Source organism: Serinus canaria, chromosome 4 (genome assembly GCF_022539315.1).
Source record: "Serinus canaria isolate serCan28SL12 chromosome 4, serCan2020, whole genome shotgun sequence".
NCBI lineage: Eukaryota > Metazoa > Chordata > Aves > Passeriformes > Fringillidae > Serinus > Serinus canaria.
In genome coordinates, this window is record NC_066317.1 from 9,871,830 (window position 1) to 9,894,349 (window position 22,520).

Genomic DNA, 22,520 nt, shown 5'->3' on the forward strand with positions numbered 1-22,520 from the left:
GCTCGATGGCACTCACTGCTCTGTCATTTCCAGCAGTGACTTACATCAACATGAAAGAGCAGAAAGAGCTCAGCAGTTTTTGATGTGGAAAATTTCACTTGTTCAACATTTTAATCAGAAGGAACTTTGCTGGCATTTCATTCAGAAAAAACATTTATAAGATAAATAAACCCAAAATCTTAAACATTTCTACCATTGAAAAATGAGTTTAGTAACCCTCTACCATGATAATCAATACTGAATTAATATTACATCGAGTAAGAATTATCTGCATACCTATACATGTAAATATGCAACACTTTTGTTATGGTCTCATTCATTTACAAAGTGATTTATGGTTTGTAAAATGTCCCTACCACTTCCTAAATTTCCTGAGAAGCAATGATCCTCCACAGATATGGAGCAGGAAGAAACCTAATTAACTCAGAGTTAAATTAGCAATGAGCCAAATCCTCTACCCTTTGCTCTGTTTTTGCTAAGCTCTCAGTCAAAATTCCCATTGAAGCAGAGGCTTTTTGGTTAAGGGAGAAACTGAGGCCAGAAGAAGGTCCCAGTGGAGAATCAGGGACACTAGCTGAGCTACTTCAGGGCAACAACCCCCAAGCAAACCTGAGTTTGACCTGCTCCAAAGGTCTAGGAAAAGTGGGGTGGATGGGAACAGAAAGAAATTTTGCACATTTCATTTGTCATGTGCAACAGGAAACGGCATTGCAAGTGCCAGAAAGAAAGTGAAAAACAAGAAAACAAAAATAGTGAATCAGCAGAGTACTACACAGAAAAACCTTTATTTCAGAGTTTTATATTAACCACAGAGAGGCACCTGTCCCTGACCAACTGAGCTCACTGCACAGACCAACACTGTGCTCTTCACTTGGGTGGGACATAGCCCAAAACTGTGACAGCTTTTGTTAGATAAAATCTGCCACCAATGCACTCAGGAGGGCTCCCTGCTCTGCCCCTGTGTGCTGAATGGCTCCTTGTGCTCGGTGTGGTTGTTGTAGGGAAGGTGACCTGGGGCTTGTCACCATCTCACACCTGCTGCTCAGAGGGCTGGAATGGGAAAGTCTCTACAGGTAGCTGAGCACCTGTCAGTGAAAAGAGGGCCTTTGCAAGGGCATGTAGGGACAGGGCAAGGGGAAATAGCTATAAACTGACAGAGGACATATTTACATTAGTGTCAGGAAAAAATCCACACTGTGACAGTGATGAGGCACTGGAACAGATTGTCCAGAGAAGCTGCCCAAGATGCTCTGAAAGTGTTCAAGGCTTTGGATGGGCCTTTGAGAAACACGGCCTGGTGGGAGATATCTCTGCCCATGGCAGAGGGTTTGAACTAGATGATCTCTAAGGTCCCTTTCAACCCAAACCACCGTGTGATTTTGGGGTTCTATGAATTGGGAGCCCCCTCAAACACCACACTCAGTACCATGACTAGGGACTAGGACAGCCAGAGCAGCCATCCTGCCTGGGCTAGGCATGTGCTCTGGGGAGGTGCATGTGCACCTGCCTTTAAATCCCATCCTGCCCCTTTCACAAAGTTCAGGCCAAAGACAGATTACAGAGAAGAGCAGTCCATTTGCTCCTCGGAAAAGCAAGTCTGATTGGAATAGTCTCACTGGCATGCTGAAGGAAATACCAGTTCATCCCAGCATAGTTCCACTTCTTATCAATGACATGACAATACAGAGCCTCAGTTAAGCAAGCACAGACTAATTAAGAGATTTTGCTGCTATAAGCATTATGTGGCAGAGGCAAGTGGGGAAAGACTGCTGAGGGTAAAGATAAAAGCTCTTTTAAAGCATTTACTTTTCATTTCATACCTTTAATTAGCTGGATAACTCCAGGGACTATAATTATCAGAATTGCTACAAGCTTACAAAAGGTGAGGAACATCTGAATGCGGGCACTCCAGCTGACACTTGTGCTATTCAGGACCATCACCAGTGCTGTGAGGGGGAAAAAGAAAAGTCAGAAAGAAATAATTGTCACAAAATTCTTTGCCAGCAGAGAGGTCACACAAACAACAGATCCTGATGCATTAAAGGATATGCACCCTGATAACCCTCTTCAGCTCTTGTCCTCCCTGTTCTCCCATCCCCCTTCAAGGTACCACACCAAAGGCTTGAGCTGAGCCCCTGTGCCTCACCCACTGCACAGACCATCCCTCTGTTCCTTCTCTGCCCGCCATCCTTCACACCAAATTGCAGCTTCATTGACCCAGAACTGTCAGCTGCTGGTAGACAACTGGATGGCAGGACACTTCTTCAGATGAAAGAAATTAATTGCCCAGCTCTTGTCACTCCAGATTTCTTTGTCACTGCTGCTTTGAGTAGAGATTTGCATTTTTCATGAAACAATAAAAATAACCATATTGAACTTTCTCACCCTCATTTAGGCCACACATAAGTTTGTAAATTCTTAACCTCTGGTCCTCTTTTCCACGTTCTCCCCCCTTTTTGCTGCACCACCAGAGATGCAGGAGGGCCAGAGTGCAGGTACTGTGCCCACTCTTGCTAGGAATCAGTGGAGAAACAGAGACCTTTTACTTCTTGAAAACAATGCCCAGGTCTGCAGCTCACCAGCATGTGGAGAAATCAGTGAGAAGGGTATTTCCATCCTGCCTGCTCAGCTTGCATCTCCTTCTGGGTCAGGAACAGCATCTTCTAGCATGTCCTACAGCACTGACTGACAGGAGGAGGGCAAGTCCTGTCACTTTAGTGCCACTTATTCTAGCTTACTTAAACAGCAGAAATTTAGAAATTAAAAACAAAAATCTCCCTAAAGAATGGAAGATGGGAGCCATCTTACTGCATTTTACAATCTCTTTCCCCTGCTGCTCCAGGTAAACATGGTCAAGCATGCTCCTCTCTTTCTTGCCATCATATGGAGCCAAGGAAGAAGCTCCTCATCTCAATCCTCCTGTAAATCAAGCTCTCTCAAGAGCAACAGTTTGTGTAAATCATCAGCCATATCACACATCTCAAGACACACAAAAGCACAATTTGCTAGTTTGTAGGAGCTAGCATTGTAAATCTGGCATGGCAAAGGTTTTCTGGAAAAAAACCCCATGGATTTATCTCAAGTCTTTTATACAGTTTCTCTTCACCAGTGAGGTTAAAAAACATTTAAAAGTCTTCTCATTTCAACTGAAAGTAGTTTGAGTTTAATGGAAGTGGGAGAAAATTCCAAGTAATCTGGATCCCAATGTATTTTTCATATATTTTTAATAAAATAAAAATTCCAAGAGGAAAAAAATGTATTTTCTAGACTTTTTATTTGGGAGAGAGACAGTTCCACTCTCAAATGAGCAATTTACAAGTCAATATGTATTCACAACACCACCTAACACAATTTTTTCACCAGAAAATGATCTTGGAGATCAAAATCTTTACTCAGTTCTGTCTCTCACCATATTTCAGAGCTGAAGTGTTCTGAAGTCACAAAAAAACCTCTTAGACTTCCACAACGTTTCACTTGAGACCCAAACACTTTTTTTTTTTTTTTTCCTACCTATATTTGACAGGCAACAGAAAATCCCAGGGCCCTGATTCATTACTCTGTTGCTCCAATATTACATTGACATATCTTGACTCATTTAAATTTTGAAAGATCCCTTTAGGTTGCTGACTAATAATAGTGCTGTTTGACTTTCCCCTTCTTTCCCTGAGGCTTGATTACCAACAAGACTAACTGTTATTTAAACAAAATATATTTAAAATATTCATTTGACCAAAAGTCCTTAAGTTATAAAAAGAAAAATCTAGTGTCCTAGTCAAGCACTAGCTTATTTTAATTTTCCTAGAAGACTCAGGATATAATACTTCTGTATTCATGCCAAGCCCAGGCATGGACCAGAGCACAAGAAATATCAAGGAGGAGTTTTTTGTAAGAGAATCTGCAATTTGATACCCAGTTTACTAAGAGTTCAAGTTGACTGCAGCAATTAGTCTGTCAACCTTACACAGGTCAGAGTAGGTAACATGAGTGGGGAGAGCTCCTCCAGGTCTTCTAATGCACTGGTTTCACCTTCCTGATGCACATATGAGGATGTTACTGGATGGTATGGCCTCAAACACTTCAGGAATGGGTCAGCCACAACTTCTCTGAATGGATTAGCCACAACTTCTCTGGACAACCTGTGCCAGTGTCTTACCAGCCACATCAGAAAAATTTCTTCCATATATCTAATCTAAACCAGCCCTTTTCCAGTATGAAGCCATTTCCTCTCATCCTGTTGTCACAGTTTAAATGGAAATTAAACCTGACAGCTGCTCGCTCAACTCCCCCCTTTCTCCCTGCACCCACCATTGGAATGAGAAGGAGAATCAAAATAAAACTTATGGGTTGAGATAAGAACAGTTTAATAATTGAAAACAAAGTAAAACACAGTAAGAAAGTAAAGGATAATAATAGTAATAATTATGACAACAAAAAGGAAAAAAGCAAGTGCTGCACAATACAACTGCTCAACACTCACTGGACAGAGCCAGAGTCCCCGTCCCCAAACCCAGATCAGATGCCCTTTCATTTAAATCCTCCCAGTTTATATACTAGGCATGATGCTCTATGGTGTGGATTATCCCTTTGGTCAGTTTGGATCACCTGTCCTGGCTGTGCTCCCTCCCAGTTTCTTTTGTGAACCTCCTCACTGGCAGAGCATGGAGGCAGGGAACAAATGCCCTTGACTATGGTAAACTGGACTTAGCCAAAAACCAAAACATCAGCGTGTTACCAACACCATTCTCATTCCAAATCCAAGACACAGCCCTGTAATAGCTACTGAGAAGAAATTAACTCTAACCTGAAACTCCTGAAACCAGGACACCTTACTGTGTCCTTGTTTGTAAATAAGTCCCTTGTAAAAGTCCCTTGTAAAGAATCCCTTGATAAAAATGTCCTTTGGTAGTCCTTCACAAGGGCAAGTGCAGACTTGGAGGACTGCAATAGTAATAATTCAGTAATAGTAATAATAGTAATAAACATAAATGCATTCTTGCTTATTGTAGAATAATAATAATAGTAGTGGTATTTTATAATAAAATATTCAGTGTTAATGGTTCTTGTGCAGGACACTTGTCTAGAAATGTGGGGCTTACACCAGTACCATGTGCCAGCACCATAGTACTGGTTGTGTTAGCAGCTGGGTAGTGAAAGGCAATGGGGAAGTGGAGTCATGAAGAGAGCTGCTAAAAAGCAAGAAAAGATGATGACAGCTGTGCCAGGGCTCAGGAAGGACATTATATTCTGGGACTATGGCCATTAGTCAACATCCCTCTTCAGAATAGGGCCTGTTGGAGATATTTAGAGAAACTGATTGCAGGCACTTTGATAAGGGATCACAGCAAATATCTGAAGGAGCAGCAGTTTCTCAGAAAAGGGGAAGTGAAAGGCGGACTCAGGTCTAACTTTTCTAACTAAAAGTCAGGCATAAAGTGTGGCTGCATTCTCAATGAAGAGGCAGTTAGCTCCAGAGGATGAATAACAATACGTCTGTGAGATGCCTATCCCAGATGAGATAGCTTACCTTCAGGAAGTTCCTCTCTCCTCTCTTTCTCCTCTGTATGGGGAGCACAGAGGATCACCTAAACTAAACACGTTGCTAAGATGAATCCTAACCAAGAGTAGTGTGGAGGGAGAACAAAAAGGGGTACATGAACAATCAAACACAATGGAAACACCAAGCATGTTTTTCACAATCCCCTTCCTTCCACAGACACAGCTATAGACAGATAACAAAATCTAATGGGAGAAGCAGCAGCGAGCATTACATCCTGGCCTACTTTTCAGAATGTTTGTACCATTGCCTCAGCAGGAGACCAAGAAAACTGCTCTCCCATAACTTTTCAGTCTTTTAGGGTTAAGGCATTCAAAAATCGCCAAAAACTACCCTCAATTTGCAGACCCTAATGAGCCAATTAAAAGTCACAGGAAGCACAAGAGCACCTATCAGAGCATATTTGCAAGAGCATATCAGAGCAGATCCCTGCAAGCCAAGAGATGTTTTAATGTAAACTGCTTGTCTGACAACTGTCAGCAGTAGAGAGTGGCATCTGCAACATCTGCCATGATGAGGGAGAAAAGGGTATCTAATTATAGACTCACCTAGACCAATAAAACTTGGGGCTGGAGCATTTGCCAGCAAGCACTGAAAGACCTACAGCTAACCACAGTTTACAAGCAAAACTTTTACAGCCAAAGTTTGGGGTATTTGAGTTTGCTAGCAGACTTCTCAAAAAAAAAAAAAAAAAAAAAAAAGGGGAAATTATATATTATTGCAGTGTAAAATGCCCAAAATACACTTATGAATTAGTGCAAGGACTCATGTGAGCTGGTAAGTGGTTTTCAGTCTCACAGTTTTTAATGGCTGAAACCTGTTAATCTGCTTTCTGATACAGAGGCCATGTGAAAAGTCTGGAAAAGGCTCAGTTCTATTTGGGCTACATATTGATAGAAGAGTTTGATACCTTTGCATGGTTCAATTTATCCCTTCCTGTTACCATTCTATTTAAGCTCACCATTAGGAAAAGAATTAATAGATACAAATAAAGCAATATATGAATATAGGGCCTTTTTTGCAGTGATAGGCATGGTGACAGGATGTTTCTTCATGTCAAGAAACAATAAATATGGAGGACTCTATCCACTTTCACTTCAAGAGAAAAACTAAGTTTAAACTCTTTCCCCTAAAAAGACTACCTTCAGCATCAGAACAAAGGTTGACAACATCCCTTGGCTTTGTGTCCTGGAGCTATTTTGACCTGCTGGAACAAAGTGGGGAGTTAGAAGGGCTAGTCTCCTGCTTGCATTTTCTTCAGCTGTCCTTCCCTGTGCTGAAGCACATCCAGCTTCTCTCTCCTCTACCTGGCCATTTATTTTCATAAAATTGTAACAATTAGATATCCTGTCTCTGGAAGTGTTCAAGGCCAGGTTGGATTGGGCTTTGAGCAACCTGATCTAGTGGAAAATGTCCCTTCCCATGACAGGGTGATCTTGAACATCCTTTCCAACCTAAACCATTCTACGAGTCCAGGAAATGGGTACTGTAATAAAAATTTTTGAGACATCTGCTTCTCTTTCACATACAGTTAAATTAACCAAGTTGAGAAAATGTTTATGGCAGACTGACAAATTGAGATCTGCATATCCAGTTTTTGAGCTAGGTTTTTCTCCTTGTGAAGATTTTTTTAAGAAACACCAAGTGAATTCAAGTGATTTATAAGTTTGAAAAGAACAGGAAGGTTTTGCTCAGAGGTTCAGAAACCTGTGGCATCTGAATAGAGACTCCACATGAGAATCCTTCTCTCTATGGAGACATTGAAATGTTTGGACATTTTGGTTGATTGGTCATGGTAAAAAGAGAAGAACCATAATAAAGGCAACTAAAAATGAAAGCAGTATATTGTGGAACAGAAAATTTGTTTTTACAGATTGTTCAAGATTGCTCTGAACAGGTGATTTTGAGGGGAATTTTGTGCCCAGCATATATCTTTTTCCTATAAATAATAAAGTAAGAACAAGGGATTTTTTAAATGTCACCATGTCCAGTAGTAGCATTTTAACTTTCACCTGATCTACATCTCCTCTGCACTGTCTTTCCTTTTCCACTGAAGAGGCACAGAGGTGGGGAGCAGAATGGCTGTAGCCCCTCTATGAGAAATAATTTTTGGCAGCTGGTAGAGAAGCAATATTTGCCACTCCCCAGCATAATTCTGGTTGCATCCATCTCAGTCAACCTTTTAAGAATAGGTTTCAGATGCATCAATAGAGATACAGGTGGGGAGAAAAACAAAAAAGGAAAGAGAACAGCTGTATTGTGACAAGGTTGGAAAAAACTGGGCTACAATACCAGTGAGGGTTTAAAAATCTTCCATGCTGGAGATTTTAAGGTCAGTTTAGACAAACATCTGTAAGAAATTGTTTAGATAACACTGATCGTGTTTGGAATCAGGGGATCACCAGAAGATTTTTCAAAATTTCTCCCTCTCCTTTCTAGTACAATGAGAAATGACAAGGTAAAACTCTCAGCCAAGGACAGAGTTCAGTGGTGCATCCCACTGCCTTTCCCTGGGCAATGAAGACATACACACAATCAGTGCTCTCTCACCAAGCAGGGAAGGAAAAGGGACTAGGCATGGGTGAGAAAAAGGCATGTCATTTCACTTTCTGATTAACTTGAAATTTTAGGTGGAAACATGCTCTACTTTTTGCACCATTGTATTGGATTACAAGATCTCCAGGGCTCCAAAGTGTCTGTTCAGCTCACCTTAATCTTACCTATCATTCTGCCTACATGCCCAATGCCAAATATTTGTAGCAGCTACCACCACAGCAGCTGATTCTTACCACACAAGGGTAACATGCAAACACTCTGGGACCCCTGAGCTTAAGTGCAGCACAAGTTCTAAGAACTACTACATATGAAACTCCACTGTAGAGAATACTGCAAAGAATGAAGCCCCAGTCTGGCATATCATTGTTTTTCTCAGTGTCATTCCATTCACCACTCCAAGTTTTCTACAAGAATCCCTTCTTTCAGTGAAGTGCCAGTTCACCCTAACTGTGCTGTACAGACCCACTCTGAACAGGAGCACCTGACCTGCCCTCTCCCTTTAGGCTGTGATTACTTCAGCCTAATTCCACCTCCCCTGCAACGCTACTCATTTGTTCAATTATTTTGCCAAGCCCTGGTTTATCACACAGATTTTCACCTAAATTAAAAGTAATAAAAACATATTTCAAATTGTTCACCTATTGTGCTTGAATCACATGCAATTAACTAAACGTTTTGATGGAGTCCTCACTTAATATTCCTTTTGTCTCAGTGACCCTAATGTTACTGAACATCTGTTTCACTCCTATCTTGCCCTGAAATGTTTTAGACAGATGTAGCTGAGAAAAGTCATTGACCTCAAAATTCAAACTCCTAATTCAATTATTCCTATGAAACCTATAGGTTTGTGCATAATTAAGTTAGAAAGGAATGCAATCACATACTGATTTTTTAACACTCCCAGCAGAAAGGAAATCTTACCAAGAGAGCTCCCACAAAAAGCCACAGTAACCTGGAGATTGGAAATTTAAATGTCAATTGAACTCCTTGCCCTGAAGAAAAAAAAGTCATCTGAACCTGTTATTGTGCAAAACTGAAGGGGTCTCCTGTGGGCCTTTGATCATTTTGCATGTCTTAATTCCTTTTTCCAGTCTTTTTGTTTCTGATCTGTGCACTGAGCAAATTTAAAGGAACAATCTGTTACTAATTACTCAGGTCTACTCTGCACTCCCTCCCAGCACAGCTGAATTCCAGTGTGTGCCCACAAGGAGCATTCTCACCTGTGACCAGGCAGACCTGGAAACAAGCCTCTAATGCTACCAGCTCCAGAGTCCCATTCCCATCATCTTTTGTGCCTTCCCATTGCATGCATCCTCCACACCAGCCCAGGTACACTGTAAAGCCTCTGCTCTCAGGGTAGTGCCCCTCTTTCCACTGCAGACATTGGATCTTTGTAACCCTAAATGATCCCTTTGACACTAAGTACAGAGTTAGCAAGTGCAGGACAACAAGCCAGCAGCAACCATGCACCAGGCTGTATATTCTGCTCCCAAAATTCAGTTCCTGCTTTCTGAACCCCAAGTGCCTCAAGAAGGATTGTTGCCAGGATGGAAAGAGTGGGACTGGGGAAGATGACCTCATGTTGCTGTCTGCACTCAAGAAAACTACATTTCTTCGTAACATCATACTTGGCATTCAGCTGCCTCCTAAAATCAAGGTAGAGCAAAGCACTTAAAGAAGGTGATCATTCTTCCATATCTCTGGCACTGCCTCGTCATCTCTTAGGGACTGAAATTGCTTCTACAAAAATAATGAAAATTTGGCCATAAATTCAAGTGGCAACAGAATCAGCCTTGACAGTAGATTTTCCCTGCCATTGATAAAGTCTGCTGCTCTTTTTGCTCCTGTGTTTGTTCACAAACACACACACCCAGGCAAAATATCACCCAGGTGCCCCTGGCACTGGATGCACGGTAATTATTGATTTTCACCAAGCAAGAAACAACCTGCTCAGTGTGTTATATTTTTTATCAATTTATAAAACCTTTTCCTCCCCTGAAACCTAAAATTGGACACTTACTGATGCCGACAGCTGTAATAAGTTTAATGGCAAGTTCTGGGATTTCACACTGCATAAAGAAAGGCTCCAAGATGTAGCGTCCAAATGCCAGTGATATCACTGCTGTGGCAGCAGGGCTGGAGTGAAAGAAAAACAAAGGCACAAAATTAATCTGTGATAGTACATAGTTATTATTCTTACTGGATCGTGCTGTAACTTCACTATCAGAGAACTCTGAACCTTAATTTTGGTGCTTTTTTGTAGCTTTGCTGACATACACCACAGCTTCTGAGTGTAGCACTGCTCAGTGATTCTGATCTTGACAGCAACAATTCTTACCAGGGTGGCTCTTATAACTTCAATGTTGCAAAGCAGTCATAATCAAAAAGTATCAATAAAAATAACTCCTTGGTTACTTGAAGTGAACATAACCAGTGAGAGGAATGGCAGATTTGTCTTTTCAAACAAGCTGTGGGTCTGCAGGTAGATAAAACTAGCACTGGGAGATAAAAGAAACAACAGGAAGGATTCCACTGATTGATGAATGGAAAAAGATGTTTGCTTTTACAAATGAACTTTAGGTTTGCTGATAAATGAAATTAGGCATTGAAAGATGAAAGAAACAATGAGGAAGAAAAGCCCCTAAATTCCATAAGAATTAAAAATTAAAAGGGAAGGTTGTACATTAGAGGAAATCTTTGGTATCAGGCATATCAGGAAGTCTGTACCTCTCAAGTACCTCAGCCAATGGGGAAAGAGAGAAGGGAAATGGGGACGGGAAATTAGGATAAAAAGGGGGCTGTGCCCTCCAAAAATTTGAGAGATCCCAGGGGCATGCCCCATGGCCTCTCCTTTTATTTGAACAAAGCCAAAAAGGATTCCTCTGTCTCCTTTTTGGACATAAACCTCTGGTGTTTGTGGATTAATTTTCCTAAAGCCAGGATCAGATTATGTGGGCAACACCCTGCACAGAAGTCGGTGAATTTTAGTGGCCAGATATATCTCACCCCTCAGAGACACAAGCAAATGAATTTCATTCACAGTGAGAATTCTGGTTTACTAAAATAAGCATCCAAAATCTACACAGATCTCTTATTAAATTCTGGGATTGTTCAAATGGGATTTTCTAAAACACAAACAGAATTTTTTCCTTTTATTGACTAACAGTTTCCTAGCACTGCAGGTAAAAGCAAAAATCCCTGTGGTATGCCATAGAATACCACAAAACAAAGGAATATGAAGAAAGACATAATGTTTCTTCATTTGGTCAGTTAGTACTTTTCATAGTAAGAGTTAAGCTCTCCAACACCCCACAGCGTTGTTGCATTTACAAATTTGAAATCCGCATAATATTCATACAGTCTTTCTCTTCAAGGGAAGCTAATTGTTTGACAGAAGCCTTAGCACTGACACACATTAGTAGCAATTTAGCCTGTGCCTGCATGTTACTGTTCATGTTCCATTTGGGATGACATGTTCAATCTTTTTAGGACAGCTGGTGGCATCTGTGGTTTATCACATACACACCATAGGACTAAAGGACACATGATTCTCAAAGGGTTTCTGAGTTGATCAAGAGTCTATGCAAATTTCTTGTGAAAAAATCTGCAACACCTCACTTCACCTGTAAAATTGTAAAATTTTACAGGTGTTATCAGAATTGTAAAATTCTGCAGAGACATTGTTGTTCTCCATCAAACAATAAAAGAATTTCCCACAAGGGAGCTGCACCCTGGAAACAAAACCCACTTTCTTTGTGTTATGACTCAACCCTGAATTCACACACTGTGTTGGACCAAGCTGCAGAGCGTACAGAACAGAACAATCTGCCTCAGTAAGTTTCTGCATGGATGAGCAAGGGCTGCTGCATGTGCATCTCCCACACATGGGGATGTTCTTCTCACTGGCCAAAAATGGCTTTGCAAATTTTGTCTGGATTTTCACCGACATTTACTGACTTTACCTCAGTGCAATATTTCTAATTCATATCAGAAGATCACTAGGCTTCTGGCTTTCAAGTACTGCAGGCAGCCTGCCACAAGTGGTTCTGGAGTACCCTAGATCAGATGAAAGATCAGATCTTTGGAGCTGTCCAAGACTTTTTTCCTCCATCCCAGCTCCTTTCCCCAGAACTTGGATTTTGCCCTCCCATTTCAAGGAAAAGCCTTTTTAAAGAAGCAGTCACTGCTATCTATACCACTATGTTTCTAAATGCATAGCTCCTAAACTACAACTCTAATAAATACCTCTGACATTCCCGTGCCTTGGGGGAGATGCTGCTGACAGTGCAGTCAATCAGTGGAGGGGGGAGTTCAAAGAATGGAGCAGTGCTGAAAAAACCACACAGATGGGTGTTTAGGGACACAGCAGTGCTGAGTTAATGGCTGGACTCGATCTTGGAGGTCTTTTCCAACCTTACTGATTCTACGCTTTTCCTGTTGCTACAGTGCTCACAGCTCTGTGCTGAGGAGCAGGTAGAAAGTGCGTGACCAGCTTTCACTGAAGGGCAAGCACACAGGAAGACACCAGATGAGGAACAGGGCAGGGTCCCAGCACATACCACAGGTGAGTCAGGCACCTGGCAGCACACTCTCATCCAGCCTTTGTTTAGCAACCACCACAGCGAAGCTCTACAGTCAATGCATTCACACTGCTGTCTTCACTTGTTTGAAAAGTAGTTGTTGGGGGTTTTTTAAAGGTACATAAATATGTATAAAATACACACGACCTGGCTTTGGGAGAGAAAAAGGTTCACACTCAGTGCACTGAGTGAGAAGCAATGCAGTGTAAGGCAGAACTAATTGGTATGTGGGCAGTAAGTGTGTCCTCCACTGTCAAGTAGCAGCTTTAAAGAGATAAATGAGAGCAAGAAATGTCTATTTTGGTTGCGACTCCTCCACCAGCCTATGAGTGTGATAATCCTGCAATTTTTAAGAAGAAAAACCAGTCTAGCTGAGACATGTGTGTGCAACTTTGTCTGCTGAAAAAAAAAAATAAACAGATATGAGGTCTCAAGTTCTTTGATGGTAGCAGTCAATTAGTTTTCTGATGCAGAGGTCAGATATAAAACTCTACACAGTTTCAGCAGTGCTGCTCTGGTCATTGCAAGTTACAACACGTATGGCTTCCTCACAGCCTCTCAGATTGGGCGATTAAAGAATCCACTGATGTTCTCTCCCATGCAACAAGATTATTTTCTGGGTGTGGGGCAGATCACGATGACTAAGAGCATTTATACAACACTCCTGGGACACTGTTGTACGTAAAAAAGTAATTATTTTGTGAGGAAAGGAATTTATGATGTCTGGTTTCTCGTAGATGTTGTGCCTGGGTTAATAAGTTCCCTCTGCCCAACCAGGTGCAGATTAAGAGGAAGATTTTTAATACTGTTCCCTTTTGTTGATTCTCTGATGTGAAGTGATATAGCTGTTCACAGCACTGTGAAAACATAGGTCTCATTCCACGGCCTGATTTTTTTTCTTGGCAAAAGGTTCATACAGTCGAGGCATCTGCCCTTTCACCACATTGGATGGAAATTATGCAGTTAATTCAAAGATTACCTTTTTGTAGGGAGGTTGTGTTGGACCATCTGACGTACAAAATTATTTCCTCTGGAAACAACACAAGGATTTATAGAATCATAATGACTCAGCACCATCAGCACTTTTAAACTCAACAGTCTATGCTAGGGCTTGTCAGTGTTATGTAAACATAGCTGTGATTTGAAATCATGCTTGTGGCCTCATTTGTGACTAATCTGCTGATTGCAGAAGAGTGGAAAGAAGGCCTAACCAGCCTGAGGCGGGGGATGGAGCATTCCCAAAGTCATTTTGTATAAGTGAGTTGTTCTACATGTAACAAGATCTCCAAACTCAGCAAAACTCTAAAAATAAAAAGAGAGGCTACACGTGAGTTTGATACGTTGATCCATTTACATTATGAAAGTTTATTTTATACTATTCAACACCTTCACATTGTGATTCTTCTTCTGACAGTGTCAAAGGCTGCATGAGTCACGGGCTTACACACCAAGGCAATATATTGGACATTTTAGGCATGTGAAGACAATGTTTCTTTATTTGGTCAGTTAGTGGTTTTCAAAGTAAGAGTCAAGTTCTCCAACACCCAACAAAAACAAAAATCAGGGCCCAAGCTGACATATAAAGCATACACGGTGCCCCTTACTCCGAAAACAACTGGACAAGAGTTTCACCAGGAGTTATTCCTGTATCCATTCCTGTAATTGCTCCAGAAGGGAGTGCCAAGACTGAGAAAAGGTAAAAGTGACTTCTCTCTTTCACTGTACCATATCTAGGTATGGCTAACAACATTATTAGTGACATCAGTGGACATAGAAAGTTTACCAAAATTAAGGCAATTAATTGACTTTTTGTGGCAAGGAGTTTTCTCATTTCCCCCATATATGCACACGTGTCTCCTTGAGCTCTTCAAGGCTGATGAGCAGAATAGTTTTTTTAATCTCTCTGAAGCAATCATAGTGAAAGAACACACTTATCAAAATATATTTGGTTTTTATTTTTTGTCCAACATACATCAGAGATTTGTCTTTATGACTGATGAGTGCAGAGTCATGATACACTTACCGAATGATGAGGAGTTCAACCCAGACCCTCACAAATGCAGGTAATGGGCCAAAGGCCTCCAGGATATAGGTGTAGTGACCACCAGATTTCTTAATGCATGTTCCTAGTTCAGCATAGCAGAGGGCACCTGTGAGAATTCAACAGTGCCAACATGAGAGATGTCCAGTAACACATATCAAAATATTTATAGCCTAAACAACAGGGCTTCCATGGTATCACAACTACTTTTTATATTTTTAAGTTTTTTTCCAATTAATTTTGTAAGTTTTAATTCACTCAGCTAGACATGCAGTAAACCAAACCATTTATCCAGTTATATTTAAAGCCACTGGACCAGCTATTTGCAATTACTACTCTACTTCTCAATATCTTGTGAAGAGGGACAACAAACTGAGGTGTCACACCAGCCACCCTACTTCCCAGGCAGCCAGGGTGCACCACTAAATGAAAGATTTCTGACACATTTGCTTGTTATCAAAGGCTGATCTACTCCTTTCAACCTTAGAGATGCCTGGCTCCAGCTCTGTAGGTCTGAAAACTGTATTACCTCTCCTCAGCAACGGGCAAAAGCAACCAAATGGCCAAAATTTGGAAGCAGGATCTGCAGAATAAGAATTTTCCTCAAAAGTACTCCTAATATCTTCCATACAAAACTCAGGGGATGGCTTAGTCACAGCTTTTCAACACTGATGGATTGTTTTTGTGTACTGCAAATGCAATGAAAGGTCAGGAGCCATCAGCCAGTTACAAAGCCGGGGATTCACAGCTCCACAGGTGGACCACATCAATAGTGTTCCACAACCAATAAACACAGGCAGCCCTCTTGGAAGACTCTGAAAAACCAGTAATAAACAGTAACAAAGTTTGTTAGCACTGCATCGCACAGAGTTAAGATCAGCAACATACAGGAACTCATCTCAGCTCTCTTCCCTGCATGCCTTTACATCACAACACCTTTAGATAAGAACTACAGTTGTCAAAATCACATCAGATGTGCAAGCCCATCAAAGCTGTACCACATGATGACAAATCCTCCAGACTCATTCATTTGTTTTGTTTGGGACTTTGCAAAAATATGGCAACTTTTATCTGCTATTCTGTAGCTTACCTGAAGATGTGTTTAAAGGCATCCTTGCATTAAAAAAAGGTGTTCCTGCATTTTCTTTTGCCAGCCTCTTCTGTTGAGGTTCAGGATGAAATTAAACTGTGTTTTAATATACGTTCTAAACACAGCCTCAGCAAGACCTTATGTGACCTCTACATGTGATTTAACTATAATTAAGTCATGCAGGGAACTAAAAACCAAAATATTAAATTAAAAAAAAAAAATAGGCAAGAACAACCGAAAAACAAACAAACTGTAACAGGTCTATTCTGAGAAAAAAGATACTATCTTTTGCTGTGCCAATTTACACAGTTCTTCATATCTAGAGGTCTGGAAAATGACCTAAAAAATCTGGTGGATAAAAGAGAGAGGATCTTTTTTGTTGTTGATGTTTTGATTTGGGTTTTTTGTGGGGTTTTTTTTGGGTGGTTTTCTGTTTGGGTTTTGTTGGGTTTTTTTTCCGTACAGACTTTATCTCACAGCCAGAAGATTACTACTGCTAAAGTTATAGCAATAAATGCAGTGCTTAAGCAAATTCTGGGTTAAGTAACTCAAAAGACCAAGGTCTTTTGACAGGGTTACAAATAGGATCTGAGGTTTTTCTAGATAGGGGAATTTTTTTGCAGGCAGATCTTCCATATTTTGTACAAGAGATTATGCTGCACATTGTACCCATACATTTATCATTTGACCCAAATGGGTCCTAACTTACTCAACTGTTTGTTTGGCCTGGGTGGGTTTAGCCTGTGAAGAGTATTTCTTTTTAAGTTCAGAGCCAATTTACAAGGTGGCATTTGCATGTTCCGCCTATTAAGTAGACACTTAGTCTCTCTTTGTCCTCTTCACCTCCTGCCAGTAAACAAGCAGTTTCCCTTTTAAATAAAGCCAATATTCATGTTAGTTCTTCAGTTTCTTTGAGATTAACTCATTAAATAGGTCAATGAACCCTCTGTCCCACAGAGGCCAGGGTGGGGTTTTCCACTCTGAATGAGGGTTTTGTGTACAGAACAACTTAACTGGACTTCTTCACAATTCAACACTCTCCAAGAATACAAAGAATTTACAAAAACTCCCACAATATGGAGGCCAGCAATAAAACTCCCAGGGCAGATTTGCTTCCATCACACTATTTTTTGTAGCCCAATCTTTCAAAGCAACATCATGAGTGAGGAAGGAAGAGCTGGGAAGAGGGGTTATTGGTATTATTGTTTTCCTCCCCTTCATGCCAATACAGCTTACCTACAGTAGGAATTATTCCTCTCAGACCTTCCTCTAGCCTCTGGGGAACTAGTTTGAGCTGTCTAAACATTTCAGTGGTGTTCAAGAAGCATGCTCATCCAGGTGCCAGGGCTTTACAAGCAAACTATAAATACATCTTACAGACAGGATAAAACATACAGCACATTCTATAGGGAAAAATGCTCATTTAGTTTTCCTGTTCCTTTAGGGACCCATTAAAAAATATATAAAATTTATGCTTCCAGCTTTCACCAGCTGGTGAAAGGAGTGGGGGCACAGGGGTTGCAAATCTTTGCACCCTCCACAAACTCATTGTGAAGCACAGACCTTCTGTAGTCCCATTGGTGCTCAAGCTCTGCACTCTGACTTCCTATCCAATAGTAAAATCAGAGAAATAATCACAATAATTCACCGGCTGCCCCTCTAGACCAATTAGAAACTTTTCAGGGACTTACCAAAAAGCGAGAGGATACCACATACTGTCCAGACAGTCAAGGACATGCCCACGCTGCCTGTGTTCTTCAGGATGCCTTTGGGAGAGATGAAGATGCCAGCTCCAATGATAGTGCCAATTATGATGGATATCCCCCTCAAAAGCGTCACTTTCTTCTTCAGCACAACTCTTCCCTCCTGGGCTGGCTGTCCGCTGTCCAGAGAGGACAACTTGCCATTAGCTTGTCCCTGCAAGTAGCTTCCATTAGAGACCGTGGGCACAGCAGCTTTCCTAAACATGCTACAGTGCCACCAGCACTCTACTGGCAAGCACAGGCAGAAAAGTTTTCAGCAGAAACTGAAGGGGTTTTTTTTCCCCTCTCTATGTAGCCAACTACTTTGTTTCTCTTATCTTTCCAGCTGCTCAGTACACACAGGTAACAAGCTCTTTAAGAGTATGCGAGCCCTTCCTGTGATCCAAGCCCAGCTCAGGAACACCTGCGTTTTCACACTGTGGTACTGCCCTATCATTGGAAACCAGCTGAGCTTCCGCATGGACTTGTATTTAAGCTCTTGTCATACCAAGTTACTCTAGCTGAATGATGATGCAAATTCTCCAGGTTTGCATCAGCCATTTGAGAAACCGCTGGCATTACTCAGCATTTCTTTTTTTTTCCTTCTTTTTTTTTTTGGTTGTTGTCTTTCCTCTCACCCCCCCCCCCTTTTTTTTTTCTTTTTAAACTGTAGGGGCATGTTGTGCAACTGACCTGGGGGTGGTGAGAAGAACAAAGCACTCACAAGCAACTCGAGCCAAACCTCACCAATCAATGCGAGCATATCACCCTCGACACCCCGAGACACACTCCCAATTTTTTTTAAAGCAGCTCAGAGCCAGAAACAAAAGCCTGCCTAAACATAAAGCTCGTCAGAGCACAAGGGGAAAAGAAATCAAACAGGATACGTCATCCCTGGGTCTAATCCAATTTCATTCTCGAAAAACTCCCAACAAAAGTTCAGTTTGCGGGGGCTGAACTTCTGGTGTCGCGGTAGATCCGCCTCTCCCACGTCCGTGTTACTCATTTGGAAATCTCTGCAGGGACCAGGACCCACCGTAAAGGATCCACAGAGCCCCGGTGTTCCCCAGTTACTTAGCAGCACCCCCCAGTCCACCTAAGGAGCACAGAGGAGTTATTTCCACAGAACAGGCATTTTGGTAGGTGCGGCTGTTTGCCGGGATGTCAGGAGACGGCACCGTAACACCTCTTTGTTAAAATGCACTGCAAAGGTTCACAGCCACCTCGCAGGGGTGTGAGCAGGCAGCAGCAGGGCAACACCCCAGAGCACAGGATCTCCAACAGCTCGGGAATCAGAATGGCATTTCTCTGTTATCCCTGATAACGCAAAAATCCGCAGAGCTCCCCTGACCAGATAAACAGGTAATCAGACACATAAATACATTTGCTTCACCTGCTCCTTCAAATTCAAACTGAGCAAATAAAGTGTTAAAAAGAGGTGCTTTCTCCTAAAACGGAGCAAAAATCAAAAGCCTTCAAGCGTTTTTGACCTATCAAGGGACAGCCTCTATAACATATGCCAAGGGGGAAAAATTCTTCGCGGGATAACTCTAGCAGCTGCTAATAGCTTCAGGTTAGATCGGTGTAGTGAGAGGTTATTGCTGCAGTTACTGCTCTTACAGGTATTGCTTAATTAGTACCTTCGTTTGGGAGTAAAAAGATCAGTTAAACCATTTTATCCTTCAAAAAGAAGGTACTGAGCTCAGAGCAGCACTGTGCTTTCAAATTTATGTGAGAAAGAAGAAATACTGGACTACCAACATGCTGCAACTGTAAAACTTGAGTGGTTTTAAAGCCTCATATTTTCAGTTATAACTCACCTGTAATAGTTGGCAATGAGATAAAAGAAGGCATAAAAAAAGCTTATCTGGTTTAAATGCATGCAGGTGAAAAGCAAAGTGATTGCAGCTTTTGACTGCAGAGCAGTCAAGTAGTGCTTGTCCAGTTTTCTGAACATATCCTACTTCTGCCTCCACCTACTGATGTGCTCGGTAGCTGATCCCTCCGCTGTCAGCTGATCCCTGAACAGCAGTACAGCAGCCCACATGTGACTGCACACACTGAGTGCAGACAGGACCTTCCCTGTCACCCCACAGTCCAAACCAAGGCAATTTCCATGGCACTGGTTACAAGTAAAGCCAGGATTAGGCGGCATGCTGTGCCAAGATGTTTTCTCTTGATGCACTTTCCACAGGCTGCCCCCCAATATGACCAGGCAACTGGATCAAAACAAACCAGCAAAAAGCATTAACCAGAGAACTGAGCTGGGCTGGTGACCCTTATTTCCATTTTCAAAGGCTTTTTAATGAAGAAGCACATGACATCTTCAAACATCTGATACTTTAACATAGACATTCTTAACTAATGTTTAGCCTTTATTTACACAGGAAGTTGGTTCCAAGATCAAACCAAAAGCTCAATAACCAGACGACCCCGAGGCAGCTCCCAGCAAGCCAGTTGTCTGCAACAACCATCCAGCACAAATCCTGGGCAGTATAATGGCTTTCAAATAACATTTGATTACTAGCCAGGAGAATACATGTTTCCCCTTTGGGCATAGCAATTAACACTCTCCCACGCAGGGAAGAGGGTGCTTGCTCCTTCAGTGGTATGGGGATAGCATGCATGCAAAGCTTAGGACTTTGTGCAATTCCCAGGGAAATTTATAAGGTAGGACCAGAGGAAAGCTGGATGCAGAAAACTCCTTTCCGTAACTCCTGGCAGCTTGTTAGTGATCTCATTATTTGTAGCCTTCCCAGGGAGTATGTTTGTGTACTTCTTCTTCATAGCTTCTCAATGCTATCCACTTAAAATAGAAAAATAGGAGCTTTTCTCCTTTGAGTTCCAGCCTTACTTCCAATTATTAGTTCCACTCATGGTAAGGAATACTTATTTGGTGTTGGGGGATTATTTGTTATATTCTGGGAATATCATGAGAATTATCCATCAACTGAGGCCAGTTCCAAGGAGGTCACAAATTTGGAAGAGGGTCATAACTGACTCCTGACCCCACTTACAGAATATTCACAAAATCCCTTCTGATTATTTGTATCTCACCAGCCACTTTTACTTCAATTATTCATCACAGTGCAAGGACCACTATGCAAACACCACAAACAATGCTCAGTGTCTTTTCAAAGAGCTTTTCTAAAAGCACAAGGCTTAACCTGTCCAACACTCAGAACAGCCCCATTCTTCCATAAAAAGTCACTCTAAAAGCAGAACAAAAAGGCATAAGGTGCAATTTTCTTTAGAGTGATGAAATTTTTTGAAGCAGTGTTTCTAAAAAACATGTTCTGAAAATAAACCTTCAGCCTCTAATAGCATCTGGCATTGTGCGTAGCCTTTTTATTGTTTCTCTCTGGTTGGTTTTTTCCAATTCAAAGACATTTTCTCCTGAACAAATACTTTAAAGCATAACTGAGATCATCACTGTGAAACAGTTTCCTTTTGAATCTCACTGCCAGCCCTGATCAATCTATCCACTGTCTATTCCAAACAAAATTCCTTACCAGAAAAGACCACGAGTCCTACACCCACACTCTGCAAAGAGCTAAAGCATCACCCAGTAGATTCAGCAACCCAGAGTGGTTGCCTGAATGCCATCAGGCCTCTCACAGTGTGAATAACCTTCCTGGCCAGCTGCACCTCTCTTCCCAGTGCTTGAGCACCACAGGGAATAGCAACAGCTCAGTACCTCAGGCTGAACACACCTGACACGATGTTAGCCCTGCTTATGGCACTAACAGAGTTTTTGCCAACATCTGGACACAGCTGTATCTTTCCAAAGAAGCTACAATTTTGGTATTTCCCCTGGGGAATGCTACAGAACACACACAAAGCATTCACCTTTATGGTAATGCTACAACAAAGGCAGCAAAGTGAAGAACCTAAAGTTCAATCCTGAACTTGAGTTCCTAATTCTCAAGCCCACAAAACCCCTGTAATTTCTCGATGTAGAGAGCATACCTTGACAATGTTTCCAGGCATTTGTCTATCAGCTTATTGCATCAAACAAATCCAAAGAGTCACAAGTCAAGCCTCCAGCCACACATTGCCATGCTGACTGGAAACACAGTAATAAAAGAGGAAGTTCAGCAAGACTGAAAAGGCGAGGAAAGCCCCAAACTATTACATGTGGGTGGCATGGCATGAAAAATGTTGTTTGGAAAACTGATCTGAGTCTTCTGTGTATAATGCCAAGTTGTTTGTGAGCTTCAGAAAGCAGCCCTGCAGAAAGGCAGCAGTCTGGTTTCAAATGTCAAAGGATGGCAAAATACCTAAAAGTATTTGTTTCATGTAGATAATCTAGCATTGAGGAGTTTTGACTGGGGATTTCAGCTCCTACTGAAGTGTTGAGGAGTTTAACTAGTACTGGGGGGAGAAAATCTATAAGCATTTAAAAACTAAGGTGTCATTGAGAAGAAATCATTATGAAGTAACAAATATCTCAGCAGACTGAGAGAGATTTTTAAAGCTTTAATGCAAACATAGAACTGTGAGAATAACAAAATACTTGGTTATCTCTTCTACAGGTCAAATCTTTAGTTAAAAATGGAACTGCTGAGAATGTTGGGGGGTTTGTTATTTTGTAGTCAGAATCTTACAAATTACTCAATTATTTTGCATTCCACTTTGTGCTGGACACAAACATATTTAGCAGCAAAAGTGAGAAGGAATGAAATACACATCCAACTCACAGATTCTACAAATAAGATAAAACCTCTATAAGAAATCCAAAAGCAGTTCAAATATTTTTTCCTGTATTCTCAGTCAAAAGCTTCCTACAAAATACAGGAAGCAAATAAAAATCTGATATCAAGAAGACTGCAGGCAACAGCAGTTTAGAAGGCAAATGCTTCTGAAAGTTTCCCTGTGTTCAATTTGCTGATAGCTGCCAGTCAATTTTCAGCTCGAAAATAAGGAAAGAAAAAGGGATTTCAGAAATCCCTCCTAT

At 41.4% G+C, this 22,520-nt stretch overlaps 1 protein-coding gene across 3 annotated transcripts in view; it reads right to left on the reverse strand.

Annotated features, from left to right (window-relative positions):
• SLC7A11 (solute carrier family 7 member 11) overlaps window positions 1-21,637 on the reverse strand; it is a 64,027-nt gene extending 42,390 nt beyond the window's left edge. Inside the window, exons 1-5 of one of the 3 annotated variants that reach the window (XM_018925044.3) lie at window positions 21,533-21,637; window positions 17,513-17,738; window positions 14,714-14,840; window positions 10,131-10,246; window positions 1,821-1,946 (exon numbers count right to left, since the gene is read on the reverse strand). In XM_018925044.3, the coding sequence (XP_018780589.1) occupies window positions 1,821-1,946; window positions 10,131-10,246; window positions 14,714-14,840; window positions 17,513-17,738; window positions 21,533-21,553 (616 nt within the window). In that variant the 5' untranslated portion in view covers window positions 21,554-21,637. Of the gene's footprint in view, window positions 1-1,820; window positions 1,947-10,130; window positions 10,247-14,713; window positions 14,841-17,512; window positions 18,183-18,256; window positions 18,365-21,532 lie in introns of those variants that run through there. The other 2 variants (XM_018925045.3, XM_009099901.4) reach the window with 2 other exon arrangements.
• Between the last annotated feature and the right edge of the window lie 883 nt (window positions 21,638-22,520).